The following is a 25,495-nucleotide window of genomic DNA, read 5'->3' on the forward strand; positions in this document are numbered from 1 at the left end:
TTGACACGAAATTGAACTGGGAATTTCGAGAAAATAAAATAATTCTTAGGACGGTATTTTCCCACTTTTTTTCGTTCTTTAAACGTCATCAAACATAACGAAAGTTGTATTTCATCGTACAGATCAGATTAAAAAAAAAAAAAAAATCTTTTATGAAGTTTTAAGGTTATGTAATCAAATAGGTGTTACAGAAATGATTACTACTTGTAAAAAAAAGAAGAAAAAACTAAATAATCATGCTGGTTGTGTGGAATAAATAAGTGAAACAAATCCCCTTATACTCTTCTGTAATCTTGTGTGAGTGTGTATGTGAATAAAATTGTTGTAAAATATCAAGATCCTTAATTAAGCTTGCTGAGATAACAATAAATACTCACATAAAACCAAGCTTTTCCAATATTTTTCCTTTCAATTATATGCTAAAATTATATCAAATTTCAAAAATAAGTTGCTAATTCACATAAACAATTAAATGCATAAACATATATATTGTAGTTGCATCTTTCCCTTCTTTAAAAAAAAAGAACAACAATGCAAATCATTTATCAACATCTTTAAAAAAAAAAATGAAGGAAAGTATTCATGCATACCTGTGAGGTTCTCCAGGACGAAAACTGAGAAAAGAATTATGTAGAATTTTTATAGTAGAAATTTCAAAAAAAAAGTTTTGATGATAAAAATTATCATCAAGTCAAATAGAGTTATTTGTTTTTAAATACACTAATAAGAAGAACCACAAATATACTTCTTTTTTTTTTTTTTTTTTTTAGCCTTCAGCTTATCTACATTTTCCAACAACAATTTTTCAAAAAGAATTCTAATAGAACAAAAAACTTAATTAATTTATAATATCTAATAGTTTTTTAATTAATGCATGCATCGTCATAATTTTTCTTAATAGTATATTACACTACTTAAAAGAGAGAAAAATATTAAAATTAGGAAGATTTGTTTGAGAAAAGAAAGTTAGCAACACCCAGCATTAGAGTTAGCTTAATGTCGTGTATATATTTATATTTTTTTTAAATATTTATATATATATGTACACAATATTTACACATTCTCTCTATACATCAACATACTGTACAAAGCTTTTCTAACATTATACTACATCATCCTTTGTACTGTACAATGCATCTCACTGACATTTTTTCCATGTTATTGTACAACTTTGAAACATTCACGGAGCGATTGAGTTTTTTAAAAAAAAAAACAAATTTACTTTGTCTTCTTGACAAGAACCAAGGATCAGGCAAGCAAATCTACTTTTATTTTCGAAATTAAAAAAAATAAATAAATAAACTCAACAAAGACGCATCACACTACTATAGTGGGAAAAAGCATTCATGCCAACCTTTTTCAGATAAAGAAGACTGTAGGTCTTGAATGTTTGAAATTCCCAGTAGTTTGAGGAGGAGGAGAGAGCAATAGAGAAAAGCAATGACAGAGTTAGTGAATCATAAAAAATTATCAAATTGCTTTTAATTTTTTCTGTATCTTCTTCTCACCTAGCAAGATCATCATTACAATACTCTGGTTGGCAATCGGGCCTCACACATACACATACTTTTTGTTGTTATCGGATTTTTTTTTAAAGTAATATGGGTTGATTGGGTTACCATCTGCTGCTCTGACCAACACACGTATACGTTTATATAACACATGGAAAATTAAATCTACAAATCAACTACATTAGTCTACAAGTAAAAATTAGTGAAAAATTAATGTAAATACACTTGCTTCGTTTTCTTACACAAAAAATCCTAATGGACATATTTTGTTTTCTGTTAGTAGTACCTTTACAGAAAAAAAGGGACATAAAAACAACTGTAAGGGAATAGAAAGGTTTTTCATTCAAAATCTACTTTGTATTACTAGGTACAACTTTTGAAACATTAAGAAAAATTCTGATGATTTTTTTCACAAATAACAAGTATTGTTCTTTTACTGCTCTCTTGTCTTCAAATATTAATTATAGTTAGTAGAACATTTAATGATAAATACAAATATTTCTCAACTTACTACAACAGGGTTCTTTCCAATATTCGGGAAGACATATGTAACCAACTTCCTTGGGTTGGTTTCAAAATACAAACACTTACGTAAAGGTGGGAAGCCATAGTCAACCTCAATCTCACGTTACCTGCAAGAATTTTGAACCTCAACTATGTACTGGATCATCATGCTCACACGTCTTTAACCTCAATACTAACTGAGGATGATGAGGGACGTAGAGGTCGAATCATATACAGATCAACCTTGCGAGGTTACTAACGTAAAAGGCTTTGGATTCTTTGTTGATAAGTGAGTCAACAAAAGAAACGCAAAGCATTCCTTAGGGATAATATTTCTGATAAATGGTATACGATACATAATTCAAATTTGAACAATCTTCCCTTCGATCTTGAATTTTTGTACTTCAATTAGACGAATTCAGTGTTCGCTGATACTTTTGCCGATGACATTTAAATGTTCCTAAACTGGAAGCATATATAAGGATTCCACGCTTCTTGTGCGACCCTTCTGGGAGAATAATAGATAACCTCACTTCTCAAAACCATAGCAAGCTTTCCTTCTTAGAAAACATGTGTTACACAGCTTATAAGATTATCACTAATTTTAATTCTATATCCTTCCTATAAGTAAAAAATAAAATAAAATTCCAGATAACTGTTAACCCTTTGGAGTACCTGTAGAACTTCATACATACACCAAAACCTGTATTTTTTGATTCCACCAGTTCTTGGAAAGGCCACCGAATATAATACGTTTCTTCGTGGTATAAGCACTGGTAGGGCGATATAGTCAGAAGAAAGGTAGCGGGGGACTTTCTGCTGTCTCACTATTTTTATTTCATTGTTGTTTTGTGATGTCATAACCCCTATGATAAAGCGTAGGTATCTTTCTCTGCGTGTTTGTATGGGCTGCATGATGGATTGTCCGATATAGCTTCCCCCAACACCTTCCTTCCCCTTTCCTGCCTCCTCCCTTCCGCTTTTCATTTGTCTTATATTGATTGATAATAGAAGCTGTATCATTTACCATTTTTTGGTACTTTCTCTTTTTAGAAGGTATACTAAAATATACCATTAGCCTTTGCGTAACCTAGGCATAAATATTGGGGGCTATGATGTCACAGGTAAAGGGCGAACAAGCATATTGCTTTCATACGACTTTTTTTATATGTAACGTTATTACCCAAAAAGTCAAGTGTTATAGTCAGGATGCTTATTTGTGATGACTTATGATGCTTTGCGAAGCATAAAAAATTTACCTGGTTTTCCCCCATCGTTTTTTTTTTTTTTCCCTTTAACCCTCCTTCCTTCATCATTTGTATTTTATTGATTGGATATAGAAGCTATTTCATTCACTAAAACTTCTTTTTATTAGTTGTTCTTTGAATGATTACTGTGTATAACGTGATTATTTTTAAGCGCGTGTCGAAAAGCTAAAATATGTGACGTCACACGTAAAATTTTTATTTTACATCATATTTTTCGCATACTTTTTGGGATATGAGCATGGTATTTGGGCCAAACATTACTAATAATCAAGCGTATTTTTCAGGGTACATTAGGGTTGTGTACTCTCACCTGGAGCTGCTCTGGAGGGCGCCAAACTTGCAAAGAGGGATTTTTTAAAAGGAAAAATTGCTCGAATTTCACAAAATATCTCTTTCCCCGTACGTCATGGTGGCATGTGTATGACGACATTGGAAAGTATATTTTATCATTAAGGGAATCACGTACTAACCATGATATTCTAATGATAGTATCATATCCGGAAATTTTTATTTTACAACTTACTTTTTCCCCAATTTGTATACGATATTTTGTACATCCAAACAAGTTGGGAAATATCTTTTTTCCCCACGCCAGTATTTGGGTTATGGGTATTTAGAGCAAATATTATCAATACCCGACCATACTTTTCAGAGTACACTAGGGTTGCGTACTCACACCCGGGGCCGAACTTGCAAAGAGGGATTTATTTAGAGAAACTTCCCGAATTTCTCCAAATTCTCCTTTCTTCATACGTCATACGGACATATGCCACATTGTGTTTGAAAGCCTGCTTCATTCTGAAGAGAATGACGTAGAAACCATGAAATTCGAATGAATACTGTTAAGTAGCTATTTAAATAAAGGTTTCAAACATTGCTTAAAAACCCTGTACTCGAAAGCTTAAACATTTTCCACAAATGAAACAAAATCGGCTTCTTGGAAAAAATGTGACGCACAGTTTAAATGTTAACCACTGAATTTAAATTTTTGCCCATCATGTGGATGAAAATAGGAATGAATTTCCAATTAACTGTAATTATTGTTAGCTGTTGGTTGTTAGTTGTAGAATTAATATACAGAAATTTCTGAACGAGTACACAGTTGACATGAAATTGATATTTTACAGATGGGAGTGTGAGCGAACACTGAAACCATCTGATTTGAAGTACAAAAATTCGTGATATAAGGTAAGACTTAATTTCTAAGAAGTCAAAAATGTAAATTAACTCTTCTTAGGCAATCTAATACAAGAATTCCTTACAATTCAAGAAAGACATTCACATTTTCACTTTAAATAGGGGGATTCAGTACTATGAATGTATATCATTTTTTAATTCATACAAAATACCTATCATATTGAGATAATAATAATACTGTATTTTAGACTCACAAGATTTCAACCTCAGAACCCATTACCTATGTCACTAATTCTGGACACTTGCCTTCATCAACTTTTACCTTATACTACTTATTGACACCGTAACACCACTCAATTTTACCCCATAATTCTGGCACTTTCTGAGTCTACTCCTCAGTGAGTGAGTTTGAGGTCAACACTTATGAGGTTGCTTGCCCACCTCTGCATTTACGTAAAGGAACACAAAGAGAGAAAGAGTGAGAAGATGGGACCTACAGGGTCAAAACCAATTAATCAATCAATCAATTAATCAATTAGCTAAATTCGTTATCCTTCAAAGATAAATATTATAGGCATCCTTACTCTTAAACTAGCGCGTCGGCGTTCCTTCTCTTGGTCTCTATCCTTTTCGCGATCCTGCAAACCGCCAGCATAAGAGCGAGAGAAACTGCGCCCTAGGCTTCCCCCGCCAACCAACTTCTCGGCGCGTCTACGCTCTGCTTTGCTTATTTTCACATAGTGTTCAAATGCAGCTCTAGATAAAAATAAAATAACATAAAAAAAATCACAAAGCACTTTCAGTAAGATTTTTCGGGTGGTTGTTGTTAGTTGATGCTTAAGTAGTAGAAAACTCTTCCTCCCGAACATGAAAGGTTTTGAGCAATTGTTGTTAATATGACTGGTTGAAGTACAATGATAACACCAATGGAAAACAAAAAGAAGAAAATTAAAATAAATAGGTATATGTTTCAATGTATTCGTCTTGCAACATGTATAAATGTTGTATTTGTGCCCTCACACTAGTTTTAATTATTATTATTTTTTAAAAAAAAAAATACTTATCAGTGTTTTAAACAGTAAAGTTTACAATTATTCCTGAAAAGTAAAATTATGAAATCATAAAAGAAAGAAAAAAAAACATACATACACACGCACAGAGAAAATGCAGTTTGTTGAGTTCTATTATTAAATTTATAATAATTTCAATTTTTTAAACTTTTTTGAGGCAATTGAGAATTTTGAAATATGTTCTCTCCTTTTTGTTTTTTTAAATTATAATTTTTTATTAATGTTATAATAATAATAATAATAATTTAGTGTCACTGATTACACGTATGCGTTGTATATGTTCACAATCTATATTAAATCATATCTGTTAAAATATTCATTTATCTACACACAAGCACATTATCTATATATATGTATATAAGAATGATATTTGTCAATGCTAATACATTTATAATACAAATATTTAAAATTAAAAACATATTTTTTTATTTATTTATTTTAACATTGAGCTGGAAGACTTTTGATCAAGTTTCACAAATATGTGTGAACTTGTTTTTTGAGTACAGTATATACACAAATAAAGACAACAAAATAACTTAATAACAGATAGATAGGAACACACATTAATGTGACAGTAATTTCTGTTTAATAGAGCACCTTTGGTTTCTTTGTTTATTTTTTATTGTTATACTGCTTCGGTATACAGCTCTCTTTGTTGTAATGTGAGGGTATTGTTGTATTGTTTTCTTAGATCGTTTTCTTTCTTTTTTTTTATACTCACTCTGTATTACCACCCCTAACTTCCAACTGATACTCTTCGATCTGACAGAAGATCACGTACCTTGCAGGCAACACTAACGACTCAAGCTCTGTGGTCAGGTGACGCCGAATAATGTTCTTGGAAGGTGGAATTCCTAATGCAGTGGCCATTGTGTCACCATTAAACGAAGGCTCTAACACAACCAAAGCTCCATGAACTCCACTATCTGCAAAAACGTACAAAAGAATTCATATTATTAAAACAAATGTATTTTGTTTAACAGTATGACACTACGGTAGGCTTCCAAACCATGCGAATACAGTACTAACAACGGAAATTCTAGGCTACAACTTCCGGTAATAGAGGACAAGGTCAGAAATGAAATATGTTCTTCGGACACTGAATCCAAAACAAAAGTAGTTTCTCATTATCTCTCACAATTATTACTATATGGGAATTTTATACTGAAACCAGAAGTAATAGATCTGTAACTTCCCCCTGCAATAAAGGGATAAGGTCAGAGATTCGACCTTTTCTTCGGACACTGAATCCAAAACAAAAGTAGTTTCTCATTATCTCTCACAATTATTACTATATGGGAATTCTATACTGAAACCAGAAGTAATAGATCTGTAACTTTACCCTGCAATAAAGGGATAAGGTCAGAGATTCGACCTTTTCTTCGGACACTGAATCCAAAACAAAAGTAGTTTCTCATTATCTCTCACAATTATTACTATATGGGAATTCTATACTGAAACCAGAAGTAATAGATCTGTAACTTCCCCCTGCAATAAAGGGATAAGGTCAGAGATTCTACCTTTTCTTCGGACACTGAATCCAAAACAAAAGTAGTTTCTCATTATCTCTCACAATTATTACTATATGGGAATTCTATACTGAAACCAGAAGTAATAGATCTGTAACTTCCCCCTGCAATAAAGGGATAAGGTCAGAGATTCAACCTTTTCTTCGAACACTGAATCCAAAACAAAAGTAGTTTCTCATTATCTCTCACAATTATTACTATATGGGAATTCTATACTGAAACCAGAAGTAATAGATCAGTACCTTCCCCCTGCAATAAAGGGATAAGGTCAGAGATTCAACCTTTTCTTCGAACACTGAATCCAAAACAAAAGTAGTTTCTCATTATCTCTCACAATTATTACTATATGGGAATTCTATACTGAAACCAGAAGTAATAGATCTGTACCTTCCCCCTGCAATAAAGGGATAAGGTCAGAGATTCAACCTTTTCTTCGGACACTGAATCCAAAACAAAAGTAGTTTCTCATTATCTCTCACAATTATTACTATATGGGAATTCTATACTGAAACCAGAAGTAATAGATCAGTACCTTCCCCCTGCAATAAAGGGATAAGGTCAGAGATTCAACCTTTTCTTCGAACACTGAATCCAAAACAAAAGTAGTTTCTCATTATCTCTCACAATTATTACTATATGGGAATTCTATACTGAAACCAGAAGTAATAGATCTGTAACTTCCCCCTGCAATAAAGGGATAAGGTCAGAGATTCAACCTTTTCTTCGGACACTGAATCCATATAAAAAAAAAGTTTCTCACTATCTCTTATAATTATTACTATATAGAAATACTGAAACTGGCTGTTGTGCCACTTTTGACTTCTTTCGGTTTCAATAGAACAGTAAGAGCTGACATAATAATCTATTCATGAGATTTGAAGCGGTTGTAGATAAATATTAAACTAAGATATACGAAGTATGATCAAAAATACAGTGAATAATTTTATTAGAAACAAAGTAATAAGCTTACATCAAATTTGATTTAATCTCCTGCAGAGTACTGTCCTTGGCTAGCAATGCAATTATCCCAACGTTGAACCCATGACTGGAAGCATTTCTAAATGCCTTCTTTTGGAAGGGCGTTCAGTTGCTCTGCCTGACTCTCTCAATGGCAGGAATGGTGTCAAAACGTTTTCTTTAAGCACATTTTAATTTTTGTGAAGAGCCAGAAGTCGCATGGTACCGAATCTGGTGAGTAAGGATGATGTGGATAGACTGGAACACTTTCTTCCGGCCAAAAACTCGCAGGTTAAAAGCAAGATGTAGCACGGCACGTTTTTGTGGCGAAGAAGGAAACCATTTGCCCATTTGCCCATTGCTGTTAAAATTCTTTTTGCACACCCATACGAGATGATTAGTTTTTCGAAAAGCTCTTGAATAGTTATTCGGCTGTTTGAGCAAATAATGTGAGCGTGTGTCCTCCCTCACTCCCATTCCATTTGTTTAAATTCCCCAGTCAGCCCCATCTGAAGTGGAATAAGGCTCTCTGCACAATACGTTGACGCAAACCTTATATTATGGTGCTGTCTTTTTCAACGTGTTGGCAATGCTTTGCCGTGGTGACTTGCATTACGTGCTCAAGAAATAAAGAGATGTGAAGTGGCTATGATGTTATAAAAAAATAGTTTAATGAAACTTATCGTCTTCGACGTTTATTTCTATTGTCTTTAGTACTTTGATTCCGTTATTTTAATGGCAAACAAGTATAAAACTCATTAGTGTGCATATTACCTATAAAAGAATGTTTTCCAATAATATTTTAATGTTACTCTGGCATTAATATGCGTAGGAAGACAAACGCTTTGTGCTGAAGGCGCGAAGATTACCATTCGGGCGCCATCATGAAACAAATAAGCAAGCGTGTATATCGATTCTGAAGAAAATCCGTGACAATATTTATAATCCTTCACGCTGTAGTGAAATATATTGTATAAATAGTTTCTCGAGTTAGTGTAGTTTCATGGAATTAATATTTTAGTGAAAGTCAACATATATATATGAAATAATACAATTTAGTTTGAAACCACGAGAACGCTCCTTGTGAAAATCAATTGCAATGCCAGTGTAAAATGAACGAACAAACTTAAAAATCGAGTGTGAACAATATATGTGATTAAACGAAGAATCCTCCAAGGAGTGGTGAAATTAATGATATAAATATCTTCTATAGTCAATGCAGTTCACAATGTAATCGTTCTAGTGAAAATTAGAGAAGATATGTGATAAAAGCACGACTCAGTTGTAACTCCGTGATTATACATTCTGAATATCTATTACGTACTAGTCCGTTCAATTAACCAAACTAATCCTTATAGTAAATCGCCCCAATATTAATGAAAACATAATAAAAGATTCGTAGAAATACAAATTTATTAGTGTTAATCTAAATTCATTGTATTTCAAGTAATTTCACATTAAACTCTGCGAAGAGGAAGCGTGAGATAATGTAATGCAGATGGAGGCTTAAATTCATCATCGTCGGAATAAGAAGATAAAGCTGCAAGGAATTCTTCTACATGGAATTACTCTAAGTTCCCCCCCCCCCCTAAATCCCCTGTAATTGATGTGTAGTGCAGTAATGTGTTCAGTGAAACAACGTTGCTAGGTGGTCGTGTATCACCAATCTTAAAATAAGCCGGCAATAATATATCATACCATTTTAAATTAATCCTTCGTCATTTTTTTTTTAAATTTTATATCAAAATGGGCTAGAAGGTTCTGAAAATATATCGAAACAGATTTATCAATAGAAATATATTGAAAAAAAGTGCACGTAAGTAAATATAACATGTGAATTACTTTTTTATCAAATAAAATTTATCCTATGCATTTGTTTGGTTTTCAGTTATCTTTTCCGCGTCTCTTACATGAATCACCACAGGAATTCTTAGTATTATGTAGAGGTATTTGTGTATACTCTGCAAACATAAAAGATTGACGCGTCAACGATGGTGGGTACGCGCGAGCGCAACCTCAGCTTGAGTTTGTTTTGGTTTGTGATTTAATTAAGAGGCACGCATGATTTTTATTCTAACCACTACCACCTGCAGAGTGAAGTACTTGTTCCTTCTAACCACTAAGTCCGCTTTAAATACAAAAATCAATAGCCCGAACATGGGATACCGAACCCGGCCGGTCATAATAATTTGTGCCATTCTTTGCACGTTTTCATCTGTTTTTGACGTCAAACGATGTCTCGATCGTTGCTGGTTTTCAACCAACTCCTTGTCGCTTTCGAACAGCTCGTACCACTTGTAAACAGTCTTCAATGCAACCGCTTCATCGCCATGCATTTTGACATTGGTATACTGATTTTGACATTTCTTCAGCTTCTTTGGTACTTTTTTTGCAGCTTAGAACAATACTTAATGTTGGCGTGCGACAGACACTCTTTAACACGTCCTCACTCTTCTGCTTCTGGAAACCAACTAACGTGTCACAACTCGTTCCAACTTGACACTGAGTGTAACAAAGGTTTAGGCTACCGGGCTTACTAGTTGAAATGGATACAACATCGATAGATGGCACTGTGCAACTTCATTAACCGTACTTTTTGATCATACCTTGTATAAAGTAAATTTCATGAATTTGAGCTACAATTATCGCTCAATTCTACTTCGTCAAAAATTACTGAACGCTGTGTATATCACCAAATCTAAAATATTTTGAATTAATTTTATATACTAAGTAAATCACAATTTGGTATCAGATAAAAATATTATCAACTATTAAAGGTTTAATGAATGCTGTATTTGGAATTTCTGACTATTTTGAGACAAAATTTAAGACGTAGTGCAACAATGCTACATTTAATAAAAGCTTTGGATTCAATTTTCGCCCTACCAATTTTTTATTACAAAACTTGTTTTACGGAATACCCAAAGTTTAATAAGACTTATTTTAGAAAACTGGTCGTAATTAATAAGAAATCTTTCATTTTTTTTTTTTTGACAATTTTAAAAGGAGTGCTTCATGTACAGGGTGTTAAGAAAAGTACTATCCGATTATAAAGTGGTATTTCTCGTTTCTTTTGCAAGTAAAGGCACCAAACTTCACCGGCAGCCGTACAAAGGATCAGAATTTCAGCTCTGCATGCCAAGAAAATAGTGCTGTATTCTCAGTCAACCACTATACAATTTAGAGCAACGGGTTGTGATCGTCCAACAGTACTACAAATGCAACAACTGCTCGATTATGTATTGGCCGTGTGCAATATTGGCCCCTGTTTCACTCGATACTACCTGCAGAATGCTCAGCGAACCTTTTACGGACTTTTGTTGCATTTGTAGCACTGTTGGACGATTAAAATCCGTTGCCCCAAAGTGAGCATAGCTACCTGTTAGTTAAGGGGGAATATTGGATTAATCTTTTGGTACGCAGAACTGAAATTTTGACACGTTGTACAGCTGCCCGTGAGTTTGACACCTTTACCTGTAAAGAGAAGGCAAATATAAGGCTTTACTCTTGCATAGTTCTTTTTTTAACACCCTGTATCTCTACTGGAACCTTTCTTATTTTTCCGAGCATACAAGGGTAAGTCGTAAGTTTTGCAATATTCTGATGCACAACATACATGCCTTTATTACACTAAAATGAAAGCAGCTGAATATTCAAAGTATAGTCCCTTATGTTGGAATATTTGCAACCATCTTCCTGCCAGTCAGTTCTACGTCGATATCTCAGCGATATCCTTAGAGGAAAAGAAGTTAGTCACTGCTATCTCTACCTTCTGCTAGTTGGTAATTGATCGTGATTTCAGGAAGTGCACCATTGACCAAAACAGGTAGCAATCTGAAGAGACAATGTCAGAACTACATGTCGGGTAAATTTCCTGCATTTATTGTTGCGTTTTTACAGCCGAGTTTGGTTTTGCGTTATCCTGTTGCAGCAGTTCACCAATATAGAATATTTTTAACTTACGTCCGTTCGAACTGTTCAGAATAAAGATCAGGATTGATGATACGACCGTTAAGGACGAACTCGAAGTGAATTATTCCCTCGTGGTTCCATCACACATACAGCATGACTTGATCCTCGAAACGAACCTGTTTCGCGACCGGTTCTAGAAGTTGGTCCTTGCTCAACTACTATTTTTGCTTATTCGGATTTAGGTTTTAAAAAAATGTTGTACGTGGTAATTAGTTTCAGGAAACGCACATCACGTAGATTCTGCAGCAGTTGTCGGAACGCATTCACTCTCCTCTGCGCCTGTAAGGATAATGTCACACAATGCAGAAGCTCCTGATGGATTACCCAAGTTTGTGAAGGTGACACATTACAGTGGACTGGTTCTTGTTATGCTGGTGCATGGATTTTCCTCAGTTGAGTGTTCTATGACCTCAGATTCTGTTACCCTAGAGCGGCCGACACTTGGTCGAGCTTCGACATTTTAACAACCTGCACGAAATTTCTGTAATCATCGAGTTGTGTTGTGGTTCACTGCGTCTTCCTCTTTCGCATAACAAATGTTTTATGTTGCTGTCGAAACGTTATGCGCAAATTCCAACTTATACAGCAACAGTTTACGAATCACATGTTGTTGAACAATCATCGTCGTTCCTACTAACAACTGAAGACACTGATGGAGTAGCGGCCTCTGTGTTAAATAGCCTACTCGCCACATTATCTCTTAAGTGAGTTTGACCATGTACTTACGGTTGATCATGGCGTACAGACGCGCATGCTGTTTGGGTTGTTGACAGTGGCGTAGGGAAGGGGGGGGCCCGGAGGGGCCGGGCCCCCCCCAAAGAGGTCCGACAATGTACTTTGGTACTTTGATGTTTGTAATTTTTTATATGTTTTTATGTGTATATATTTTTTTGTTTGTAATTTTTCTATATGTACCTATAACAGCACTTGGGCCCCCCCCAAACACACATCCTGGCTACGCTACTGGTTGTTGAAATATTGAATGACTTATGACTTAGGGTCTACCCTTGTATAGACGGTCATTCATATTATATAGTTTGCAAATCTATTCTTCATGTAAAGGATACAACATTATTTAGTCTTACACAAGGAGAGAGAAAATTATTTATCTTTAATGAACCAGATCTGGAAAAATCTGACCTTTATAAGAACTCAATAAACGTCAATTTGTTGCAGATAAATTAACACTGACTAGATTCTTTGATAAATATTGACATGTTGAAAATACAATCATCAAGTTGATCGCGGGAGAACAATAGCTTATTAAAATTTACGTTTTATACATGCACTGCCGAGAAGCTTTGACACACAATTTCGCATTCCAAATGTATTCACTTTGTTTTACTTGTATGACAATTTATATGAAACAAATGTTGGTGAATTGCTATTAGAAATTTCTTACCTTTCAAGTTTTCAGCGTATTCTGCTAAATCTATCCCTCGTGCCCATTTGATAAATCTCTGATTTGTCCATACGAGTGGGTCAGTATCTACATTTTCACATTGATGCCGCCTAACTGCTAACGCCTGCAAGTAGGTAGTAAGAAAACGAACAAAACAACAACATGTGCTTGAATAATGACCTATCCGTTACTTAAAGTTGCGATACACAAATCCTGTTTAATAATAAAAAAGCATTTCTATACAGTTATTAAGAATTTATTGTATAATATCCAGGGTGGTACAGAAATGTGTTACAACACTTTGGGAACAGATTCCTCGCATCAAAATAAGTTCATATAAACCTGTGCTCAAAAGGTTCATATAAACCTGTGCTCAAAAGGTTCATATAAACCTGTGCTCAAAAGGTTCATATATTAGTTTCTCAATGATGTCTTGGCTCGACTACGATCGGTCCTAAAGTAGTGGGACCTTTAAAGTTCATTTTTTTCACGTTTTCGGCACCCTATAACTATGAAACTATGTACTTCAAACCACAGGTCCATACAAACTTTTTTTTTTCTTATTTTGATGTGAGGAACCTATTCTCAAAATATTGTGACAAGTTTTTGTAACACCCTGTAGAAACCACTTTATTTTTTAATTTTTTGTAGCAGGTTCTTAAGAGAGACATTTTCAACATTTTTGTAATTTAATTAAGAATATACTTAAATACTGGAGACATTTTACACATAATATCGAGCGAGTCCTGAAGGAAAAATAAAGAAATAAATAAAGTCATGTGTAAGGTTAGGGTCCTGAAGTCTAGGAGGCTTAGGTGGGCGGGTCATGTAGCTAGAATGGAAGAAAGTAGAAACGCTTTCAAAGTCTTGACTGGAAGACCAATCGGAAAACGACCATTAGGAAGACCTAGGCGCAGGTGGGAGGACAATATTAAGATGGATCTCGCAGAGATGGGAATACAAAGTAGAAACTGGATCCAATTGGCTAAGGATAGAAGTCAGTGGAGAGCTTTTGTGAGCGCGGAATTGAACCTCCGGGTTCCATAGGCCATAGAGTTAGTTAGTTAGTTAGTTAGTGAGGTATATTAGAAAATGGTCCGAATCATTAAGGGACCTATGGAGAGAATGTAACAAAAACATATCTCTAATTTTTGAACAAAACTTAATATTTCGATTAATTAACTAGAGTAATCTTAATTTTGTGCCTTTGTAAGGATATGTGAAATATGAAAAACTTTCCATTCTCAAAATTGAGAATTAGGGATTCTTCACCTGAGAGATTGACGGATTCTATCGGATAGTCGGCATTTAATAAATTGGGGAAATCAACCGGAATCTGCATTGGACCAGAGTCAGGGCTGGCTCTTCACGGCCCTGTATTGAAGCTATAGAAATTTGTTAAATCTATATATTCAGTAAACATGGTTACCAGTGGCGTATTTAGGATTTTGTTTCGGGGGCTATGCACAACACGAGGAAGCAAGGGGAGGCAATTGCCCACCTGAGTTTGAGAATTAAATATATTTTAATCGATTGTCTACTAATATACTAGGAAAACACGTGAAACTCGTATATCGGTGGAGGATCTTACCCCCAGGCAAATCTGAAATGACGCTCCTGCAAACATATGTTGAATATTTGTAATCTCATTTCAACTTAACTGATTTCATTTATATTTAAAAAAAAAAAAAAAATGAAAATCAGTTTTATCTGTGTAATTTATTATCTGGAAGAAAATGCTGAGACAAGTTGAAGCTGAAATATACTGATTCCGGTTTTAACGGCAAGAATTGCAGACTGGTGAATCTAATGTGATGTGATACACACAAAAATTTAGCAGTGAATCTTACCTTTTATTTTATTCATAGAAGAAAAAAGAAACATCCTCTTGACCGACCTAATTTCCCGGACTACTTATTTCCCTCTCTTAATTTTCCTTAATTCAAACATTTACGTTTCTTTATAACTAAACGATGTAAATATTCTTTTGCTATGATAACTGAAGTCCCGTTATGTTGATATCCGTGCTAGTTGGTGTGGAACACCAGTTTCGCTTATCAGCTCTTCTTAGTTTTCGTGTTATTGACGACGGACGACTTGAATCACAGCTAACAACGGTCGAAAGTATGATAGGAGAAACGAAAGAAAAGAAACAAGTAAGAAAAAGAAACAGAAGAGTAGAACGGACGAAAGAAAGGAAAAAGAACGCAGTTCTTACATGAAGTGAAATTTTATAAATACAGTGTAATTTCTGAACAAAGAGCATAAGAAAATGGAAACTCAATGAAATTCCCAGGAATGGTAAGAAGAATTATTGTTGTACGTGGAATGCGAAAAATTAACAAATTTATTTCGGGGGGAGGGGTTGAGCCCGATAGCCCTCCCCTAAATACGCCACTGTTGGCTACCACTGCCGAAACCTTAAGTTATAGAAGATAAAGGCTGCAATTAGTCATAGAAACTGTTCACATACAGTCTTCTTATGTAAGCAGCTTTAGTTTTGCTAACTTGCGTTATAGATTTGGTAAAATGTGTTAATACTTACATACGAAGATACTCACATTTAAACAATTTTGATGTATAATTTCATCCTTACCATACTCAAGTTTAAAACATTGTCCTTTGTTGTATGAACATATGGGGAAAAGTAAATTTTGTCTATACCGGAAGAGAAAATACGGATATTGTGATAAAAAAAAAAAAAATCTCTCCTTATAAGAGTGGCCCGACGTAGAATAGTCGCTCTTGTCTTGGGTGCGAACGGTCCCAGGTTCGATTCTCGGTGGGTGCATTCGATCGAAAAAGTGTAACACAATTTTCAGGCCAATCAGCCTGAGTTGTTCTCATTCACACTAGGCAAATGCCGGAATCGTACCTAATATTATGTTCCCACTCCGAATCCTTTCTTCCCTATTTCTTTCTTCCCGATTTTCCAGGCGGTATGATCGTCAAGGAACATCATCTCTCATACATAACAGGTTATCATGGCCATAGATGCCGAAACAGGGTGTCTACTAAAATTCCAAAATGAAATTTCGTTACTTTTCGTGACCTTTTCTTTACCAAATCATAAAATTTCCTAACATTTTCAAGATCGAATTTGCGTGCGAATTAGGCCGAATTTTCATCCATGCGATAGAAATGTACTTTGCTTGCGATTTCGTAGCGTCTAAAGCCGACCATAGACATTTTTGGTGGTGAATTTTGACGTTTTATAGAACAAAATTTTCCAATCCGTACTTACACTTGTACAGTTTTAAAAAAAATCATGACCCAAAAGCTAAATTTCGTGACTTTCATGACCGTTTTCTGATTTCGTGACTTTTGTGACCGATAGACACCCTGCGAAAGCCCAGAAATCTATACCTAATCCTTTTTTTATAACAACTATGACCTAGTTTTGAGATGAAAGACCATAGAAAGCGTCAGCAAAATATTGAAAATAAATAAATAAATAAATAAATAAATAAATAAAAAAAAAAGGAACCAACTTTCGAAATTGGTATCAAACAAAAAGAAATCACATTACAAATCGATCAAAGTCTTGAGGAATATTCGAAATTCTCAAAGCCTAGATATGTTTTGTGTAACCCTTAAACAAAATATATTCCGTTTGTGGTTTGTCACGAGTCTCCTTCCTTTTGATGTAGTGAATCACATCCCAAAATTTGTCCTTTCATTTTTTTTAAGCATTAAAATCAACTATTGGTTTCATACACACATAAATTCATCAACACTCGTCACTTAAGTATTATCTACCGTCCACCTATACAAGAAATTAATGAAACTGTCTAAAATACAGAGAGAAAAACTCAAAATAGCAGTTTACTTTTAACTATTGAGGAAAACTCAAAGAAAACATTTGAAGTTATATTCCAAACAATAGTAATTAATACAAAAGATATGAGTACCTCAGTGCAAGAATCGGAAGCTCCAATTTTACAATATTTTCAGGATTGAACTTTAAAAAAAAATTTTTTTAACTTAAGCCTCCAAAACGTTTGTAAAGAAAGTTGCCATTTTTGGCAGGTCACGTGCCGCAACTGAGAAGCTTCCATGCTCCACTGTTCTCCGCTAACCTCTTCGTCTTCACGTATGATCTTTCTGTGTTATATCGTCCATTAATTGTAGTCTCCTTCCTCCCCTCCCTCTCTTTCCTGTCACCATACCCTCTAGCATGTCCCTCATGACACAATTTGGATGTAAAGTACAAAAATAAATAAATAAATAAATAAATAAAAATAATAATATTTTCTTCAATCCTGAAAATATTATAAAATTGGAGTTGCCTCTTTCGAGGTCTATTCCAGTCAAAAGCATGTCTATTTCTTTTAGAAAGAAAACAAAACTCTAAAAAAAATAATTAATGTCCAATTTCTACGCATTAAATGGTTTCATGGCATTTGGCTGAGCCTTACCTGTCTGTCGTATTTCATCATTCTTAACAAATGAATTCCGTGTACGATAGATGCTTGATGAAATTTTCTCGTTACCCCAAGGAATTTTTCTAATTCTTTTTTACTAAGATGATCTAACATTCTAGCATCTACCATATTTGTAGCAAAGTTTTCGGAATACTAAAAAGAAAAATTAGAAAAAGAATTAATTCATGTTTTAAAAAAAGTAATAAATCAGAATATAAGACACATATATTGCAACCCATAGTATTTTACACATTAAAACACCTAACAAACATTTTTTAGATTTTCGATCACTTAATAAATTGTCATTAGAGCACAGAAATAAAAAATACCGTAAAAAACTTTAAAAGAATGCTTTTATAAAATACACTAAAAATGGAAAATATTTTTTGATGGGATAAAATGAACAAATGGGTCTAAGACTACAAAGGATTGGGCACGATTTAATGTTCGTCACATAAACTGCTTCGTGGACATGTAATAACACATCGTATCAAGCATGGAACCTACTGATTGTTATGCATTGTAGCGAACCACTTCCCTAATATCCATAAATACATTATCTTAAAAGGTAAACCAGATAAAAGCTTTAGAAGATAAAAACTTTATTTAACCTTACAAAGAGTGTCCAATGCTTTTAGTCGTATTTAATGTTTCATTCATAAAAACCTTAGTTCTCAACCTCAGTAAGAGAGCCCTACGTTTTTAGTTTAGTCCCATTTAAAGTTAAATCTATAAAATCTTTAGCAATCAACCTTAGGGATAACCCCCAATGCTTTTAGTCTTAGTCCCATTTAATGTTTAATCCATAAAAACTTTAGCCATCAACCTTAGAAAGAACACCCAATGCTTTTAGTCTTAGTCCCATTTAATGTTTAATCCATAAAAACTTTAACAATCAAGTTTAGGAAGAGAACCAATGCCTTTAGTCTTCCATTTAATGTTTCATCCATAAAAACTTTAATCATAAAAAAATTAGGAAAATAGCCCAATGCTTTTAGTCTTAGTACCATTTAATGCTTATCCCATAAAAACGTTAGCTCTCAACCTCAGGAAGGGCGTCCAATGCTTTTAGTCTTAGTTCCATTTAACGTTTAATCCATAAAATCTTTTGAGCTCAACCTTGAGTGCAAAATGCTTTTAGTCTTAGCCCTATTTAATGTTTAATTCATAAAAATTTTAACCATCAACCTTGGGAAGAATACCCAATGCTTTTAGTCTTACTCCCATTTAATATCTAATCCATAAAAGCTTTAGCCATCAAAATTAGGAAAATCGCCCGTTGCTTTTAGTTTTAGTCATAGGCGGCGCCACAGTGGGTGCAGTGGGTACAGCTGCACCCATATTAACCTCAATTTTCAGATTTCCTACAGTAATCTTTTCTATTTTGTATATTTATTGTTTTCTTTGTTTGTTTTTATTTGAGTGACTTCTTAAGTCTCTCATAAGTTACTTGCTGTCCTACAGTGTTTTTCTAGTGTTTAAGTAAAACTTATGGGTTATTTTTGAGATCTTAAGATCCAATAGTGCAGAGGGTTCTTAGGACGTGTTGGCAGAGCGTCTTCGGTTACTAGTTGCTCGTGCGAACAGAGTTTCTCCAAGATGAATTATGTCAAGTCCAAACTAAGATCGACTATGTTTCAACAGAGATTCAACTCCATAATGTTGGTTTCTGTTGAAAAGTCGATTTCAATGAGCACAGATATTGAAGATGTCATTGAAGAATTTAAAGTCATGGTTCCATTCAACAGAAACATGTTCTTATAAAAGCTCTTGTAATTGATGCCACTGCAATAAAAGTACCCATGTACACTTAAAAGTTCTGATATTTCTTTGATAAATACATAACTCACACACACGTGTATCCATGTATGAAGTTTCTTTAAATATGTACATAAAGGATTTTATTGCGGGCCATGTTAATATTTTTTACTATGTCTTATCCTTTCCGAGCCTGCACCCTCATTACCAAAATTCTGGCGCCGCCTCTCCTATGCCCATTTAATGTTTAACTCATAAAAACTTTCGCCACCCAGCTTAGAAAAAGTGTCCAATACTTTTAGTCTGAGCCCCTTTTCTTTATTTTAAGACGCCTTCAATTCAATTTACTCCATCGTATGTCTCAAAAAACCTGCAACTGTGCCCACGTAATTGTAATAAATTCTAACAAAATTCCAGATGATGAATTTATATTCCTAAGCACGAAGTACTTTGAAAATTTCGAGTTAAAACCAAAGCGCAATCTTGACGCCTGGATTTATATTCTTAAAACTATTATCCCATTGTTCTCTGTAGATGAATTATTATTTTTGCTTATAATGATGTGTTGTTCATGAAAGCAACTGAAAAACTTTGGATATATCAAGCAACTACTTGTAAAAGCACCCACGCGCGAATATTGTTATGCTTGTATACTATCATGGCGTTCAGTTAATAGTAGCTCCACGTAGGAATGTTTCTACTAAATTTTGACGTGCACCAATGCAACATTAGAAGAAAACAACTACACTCTCATATACAGTGGCGCGATTGGACGTTAAAAGTGTGTGTGTGTGTGGGGGGGGGGGGGAGAAGACATGATCCGAATATTTGTATATCAATGTTAGTTTTCCTGGTTGTTTCTAACACTTTGTTTGACGAAAGGTTGTATAACTAATAGGATACTATCTTTTTCAGCTAAAATACCGTATTTCATATTTTATTAAATAAACTGACAAGAGCAACGCAAGTAGGTACCAGCCCTTTGTACTCTTAAACAACGAAAGTGTAAGAAGAGATTTGATTCTTTGCTCATGAATATCTTAAAATTCCATCTGGAAATTTGTGTGATCAGATTATTTAATAAAAAATTTGCAAAACAAATAAATAGAAAGGATAATATTAATCATAGTAATGAATAATGAGGTTTGTTTTCTAGAAGTTATATTGAAACTGGGGTTAATGAACAACTTATATTTTTAATTCCACACATGCCATTAAATATATGTTAATACTCTTAGAAAATGAAAGATATTAAATAATATAAATATATGCTACGGCATTTAAAGAAATACGCAATTTCAATATTAATTGCTTTGAATTGCAACTAAAACGCAATTCCTGTAGCTTTCTTAACTTCGTGGGAAGACAATGACCAATACGCACTCACGCAACGGTAAATATATGGCACCATTTTTCTTTGAACCAATAATACATACAAAAACTTTACATTTCTAAATGAAACTATATATTAAGGGATCACTTCAAAAAAGTGGAGGGTAACTGCCCCCTCGTGCATCCCCTAATCGCCGCCCCTGCTCATATACAATTTCAGGTTAACTCAAAGTTAAGACTCGACTCAACGCATAAATATATAATCAACATAGTGCATATAATAAACTTAGAAATTCTGATAAACAAATGCCAAGTATGCATTTTTTTTAAGTGGGTTAAATTATTTTTGCACAACGGTGTATTCTATGATGTACAGGAATACCTTTAATCAGATCATTTCCTGCTAGGACTAAGAATTTAGATTAGTTTGTGTACTGAACATGCATTATAAACAGGTATTAATATTTAAAAAAAAATACATGACTATTTTAGTATTATTGTTATAATGTGTAGTGTTCCTAGAGTATTGTTTTTAAACATTTTATATATTTTGACCAGGTCATGCACTCACAGTTCATAAAACGGAACTGATTTTAAGCAAACAAGAACAATGAATGACTTACGCTGGCATTGCACTGAGCTTCTCAGTTATGAATTAAAGTTACCTTCCGCCATTTTTTACTAAGTAGAAAGACAATAGTTATTTACCTGAGCCAACCCAAGATCTGGAAGCCATTCGCTTGATACCCAGGTGTGGCCTAATTGAGCTATACACGGATACCTAATAAGAGACGGGTGCCTATGTTCTTCTATAGCTAACCGCAACTTTTTCCGATGCATTGGATGAGTAATTCCTAAACCCACTTCTAACTCCATGTCACTTAATTCTAGAAGAACCTGCAAGAAATAAATAATATATTACAGGATAAACAACTGGCTTCATATCAAATATTAACAGAAGAAATATAAGGAACAAACAATGAATTCCAGAATGAACAACTAATTTCATTATATCAAATTACTGATAAAAGAACAAATACCATATTATAGATTAAACAAAACCATATCAAATATTGACAAAAGAACCTACAAGGATCAAATAATACATTGCAAGTTAAAACAACTTAATTATCATACGAAACATTGATAAAGACCGTAAACAGTCGTTTGGAAAGCAAATTAAAATAAAAATCCTCCCTTCATTTCCCCGCTATCTAAAAAGTCAATAATAAAAATTTGATTATTGTATGTATGTGTGGAGTTGCCAGATAATTATAGGCAAAAGCAGCAGGTAAGGGTGGTTGAAAAGATCTATGTTTCAAAGACTTTTAGATTATTGTCTTCTTGCGTACTTTATCTACGACTATAACGGTTCCAAAAAAAAAAAAAAAAAAAAATGCGACTGTTATTGATTTTATTAAATATTGGGAATAATAAAAATAATTTTTGTCATTTAATTTCATAATATGTACCTACGCTATTTTTTTTATTGTTTTTATTTATTTATTTATTTTTGAGAGAACTTCAAACTTATACAAAATGGTTTTGTCAACGGCTCGAGCGGCCCGGCTCTTGGCTCAGTGACCAATGAGCCGAACCGAGAAGTGAGCCGAGCCAACACACACCCAACCGAGCCAGTTTAGCCCTTGGCTCAGTTGGACCAAACCCAACCGAGCCGGTTCGAGCCGATGACTCACCTGAGCTGAGCCGAACTGAGCCAATGGCTCATTCCAATCAAGTCGGCTCGATCTGTAGGCTCAGCTCAACCGAGCGAGCCGGAGTTCGAGCTGAGCCGGTGGCTACACTATCACAAAAGACTTGAAGTTCTTTGCAATTGTCACCAAGACATTAATTAAATTAAATAATAATACATTAAATAGAGAATTTATTTTCAATTGTAATCTTGAATCAAATTAAATCTGAAGTATTAAATTATTGTCTGAGAAACATGTTTATTCCGATTTGCAGAATAAAGTTCTGAATTGAGAGTTCTAAGATAACCTTTTACGTTACGAAGGTTTCTGAAACTTTTCAATAAATAATAATACGTTTTATTCATACGTATGACTCCAGCACTCTGGGAGTGAGAGAGAGAGTGACAAACGTAATAATCATTCGGAATGCTGAAATTTGAAGTCATTACGGTAGATCGGATTCCACTTTAAACTGTAGGTCTCCGTCTCATATCCTCGACGCTGAAAAGTAACATTTAACTCCGCGTTAGTTTCACTAATGAATAACATTGAAGTGAAGGTATTACCAATATTTTCAAATGTGATTTACTCAAAACTAACTTTTTTGAGTTGTGGCGGTATTGCAGCCGTGGTGATACTGTAAGAGGTGATTCCTTGCATCAAAATAAGAGGAAACGTTTATCTGTCCAAAATCGCGAAAAAGCCAAATTTCAAGAGGTCCTATTTCGAATTCTAGAAACTGTGGATGGCTGTTTTTATCAGTGTAAAGGAAGTCACGCATACGCAATCCAAAAGTGCATATTTCATTAATATTCAATGGGTGTACAGAGTATTTCATACAGGGTGAAATTGCCAGGCGAGCCAACAACCGAATTTTGAGATATGCTTTGACTTTATGATCGGTCCGAAGTAGGTAAACGCAGTGGCGGCTAATGTTAGTGTTGCAGCGTTGCGCAACGACCAAAGTATTTCAAGAAAAAATATTAGCAATAGTAGTAAAGAACAGAAAAAAATACTTTCTAATACTCCCATATATACTTTAAATAACATATTTTTTTACTTCTCTAACTGTCCGTTTCGTTAATCCGTCACAGAGTCTCTAATTTATATTGTGTTGCAGCAAGCATGCAACGACCAGATTCCTTCAGCGCGGGAATTGGAGCAAATGTTAAGTCTGCTTTCCCCTATCTCAGAAGTTAAAGTCTGGTCGTTGCAGTGCTTCTGCAACACAGCACGGTTTCCAGTGAACGAGAAGGTTTTTCGCGCTAAATAAGATTTCTAAATTTTATTTCACTAGCAGTTAACAAATGGAATTTGTTTTTATGCATTCATATTTTTATATTACGTACTAATACCGAAACAAATCAATATAATGTCAATTAAAATGGTGATAGCAGAATTACAAAATAAAAAGGAAAATATATAGTAGAGCAGAAATCAAATGAAAGTAGATCCGCATTTACAAGTTAATTCTTAGCTTATATAGATAATGAAAATTTCTTCTACAGTAATTTGTGAACCAAATATTAATAAGTCAATATGCAGAATCCCCCCCCCCCCCATCTGTGGATAGTATTTTAGTATATACATATTTCTTTTATAAAATAAGTATATTTTATACTCTTGATAAAACTGTATGGTGGGGAACACCACATTGAATTTGGGACTAGTTAGCAATGCTCAGAGGCGTAGCCACGAGGGGGGTCTACCGTGTCCGGACCTCCCCAAAATTTCGAAACTCGACTAGCATTTGTAGACTTTCTTAACGAACTATACTTGTTTAACAGAGAAATGATTGATGTAAGCTAAGTATTTTATTTTACGCCTCATCATGTACTCTTTCTTTTCTTATAGAAATAATCGTTCTATCATTTTTTCTAAAAATATAGGTGACAGCAATTAAGAATTACTTATCTTTTCGGGTACAATAAAAGACAGGTTCGTTATTACGTAGACGTATTGGACCTTCCTCAAATACTTTGGACCCCTCCCAGCTAACATGTTGTTTCTATATCTGGCGGGTTTCAAGGTTGCTTTCCAGAACGTTGATAAACATTGTTTCACCTCATGTGGAAGTATATTGTGTTCATCGTGCATTGCGTAACAACCAAGACGGATGATTTGGAATGTAGTTCTTTTTTTTTTCTTTTACGCACAAGTGTGTATGTGTGTGTGTGTGTTGATATATGAATAGGGTTGCCAACTCTGTAAAATAAAAAGAACCGACACTTCCTCAAAATTCTCTGTGATATAGGTCTCAGCGTGAAGTATCTCTGTTCGGACCTATCCATGGAAAGGAAATGTACTATCGTGACCGAAAGTGCATTAACACATATATTCTGTATGTCCTTAGAACATTCACTAATAACCTTAATAGATACATTGTGCTATAAATGAGAAACTGAAATTGATCAATCGGCATTGATCAATTTATTGTATTTACCAGTAACTACCATTACTTTAAAATTATCGAAACAGATGAACAAAAGTATAATAATCTTTACGTGACAATTTTGGATTTGGAAAATGAAATTCACTCTTTAAACATATAGTCTCTACTTCAACTATAGGAAATTGCTTTAAGAAGTCCTTTTCCACTCTTAATAAATGTATAAAATTCCTTGAAAGTAAATTTCAAATTTTCCCTGATACAGTCCCTGTCATCTCTCTAAAATTTTCTAAACAGGTGAACAAAATATATTAATCGTTGATACATGGTGAAAGGTAACAGTTTTGAGCTTACAGAATGACAGCTACTTTTCAATATCCATACTTCAAACTAGATACAAATTTGAAAAAAAAAAAAAAACTGTTATAAAGGGGCTGGTGAGAAGTTTGCACCCGTCACCGGCTTTAATCAAAATAACATCAATTTTTCCGGCCCGGCCAATGAAAAGCCAGCCAGTTTACAGCCCTATGTATGAATATGTGATATTC

General features: G+C 34.2%; 1 protein-coding gene across 7 annotated transcripts in view; it reads right to left on the reverse strand.

The window, feature by feature from the left end:
- Window positions 1–25,495, reverse strand: part of LOC145671795 (kazrin-like) — a 312,194-nt gene that overhangs the window by 38,117 nt on the left and 248,582 nt on the right. For 3 of the 7 annotated variants that reach the window (XM_081741014.1, XM_081741011.1, XM_081741017.1), the window contains 7 exons: window positions 21,573–21,761; window positions 17,769–17,927; window positions 13,351–13,474; window positions 6,272–6,416; window positions 5,005–5,176; window positions 1,355–1,381; window positions 591–614 (listed from right to left, as the gene is read on the reverse strand). In XM_081741014.1, coding sequence (XP_081597140.1) covers window positions 591–614; window positions 1,355–1,381; window positions 5,005–5,176; window positions 6,272–6,416; window positions 13,351–13,474; window positions 17,769–17,927; window positions 21,573–21,761 — 840 coding nt within the window. The remainder of the gene's footprint in view (window positions 1–590; window positions 615–1,354; window positions 1,382–5,004; window positions 5,177–6,271; window positions 6,417–13,350; window positions 13,475–17,768; window positions 17,928–21,572; window positions 21,762–25,495) is intronic. The other 4 variants (XM_081741015.1, XM_081741012.1, XM_081741016.1 and 1 more) reach the window with 2 other exon arrangements.

Source organism: Thermobia domestica, chromosome 15 (genome assembly GCF_964235325.1).
Source record: "Thermobia domestica chromosome 15, izTheDome1.hap1.1, whole genome shotgun sequence".
NCBI lineage: Eukaryota > Metazoa > Arthropoda > Insecta > Zygentoma > Lepismatidae > Thermobia > Thermobia domestica.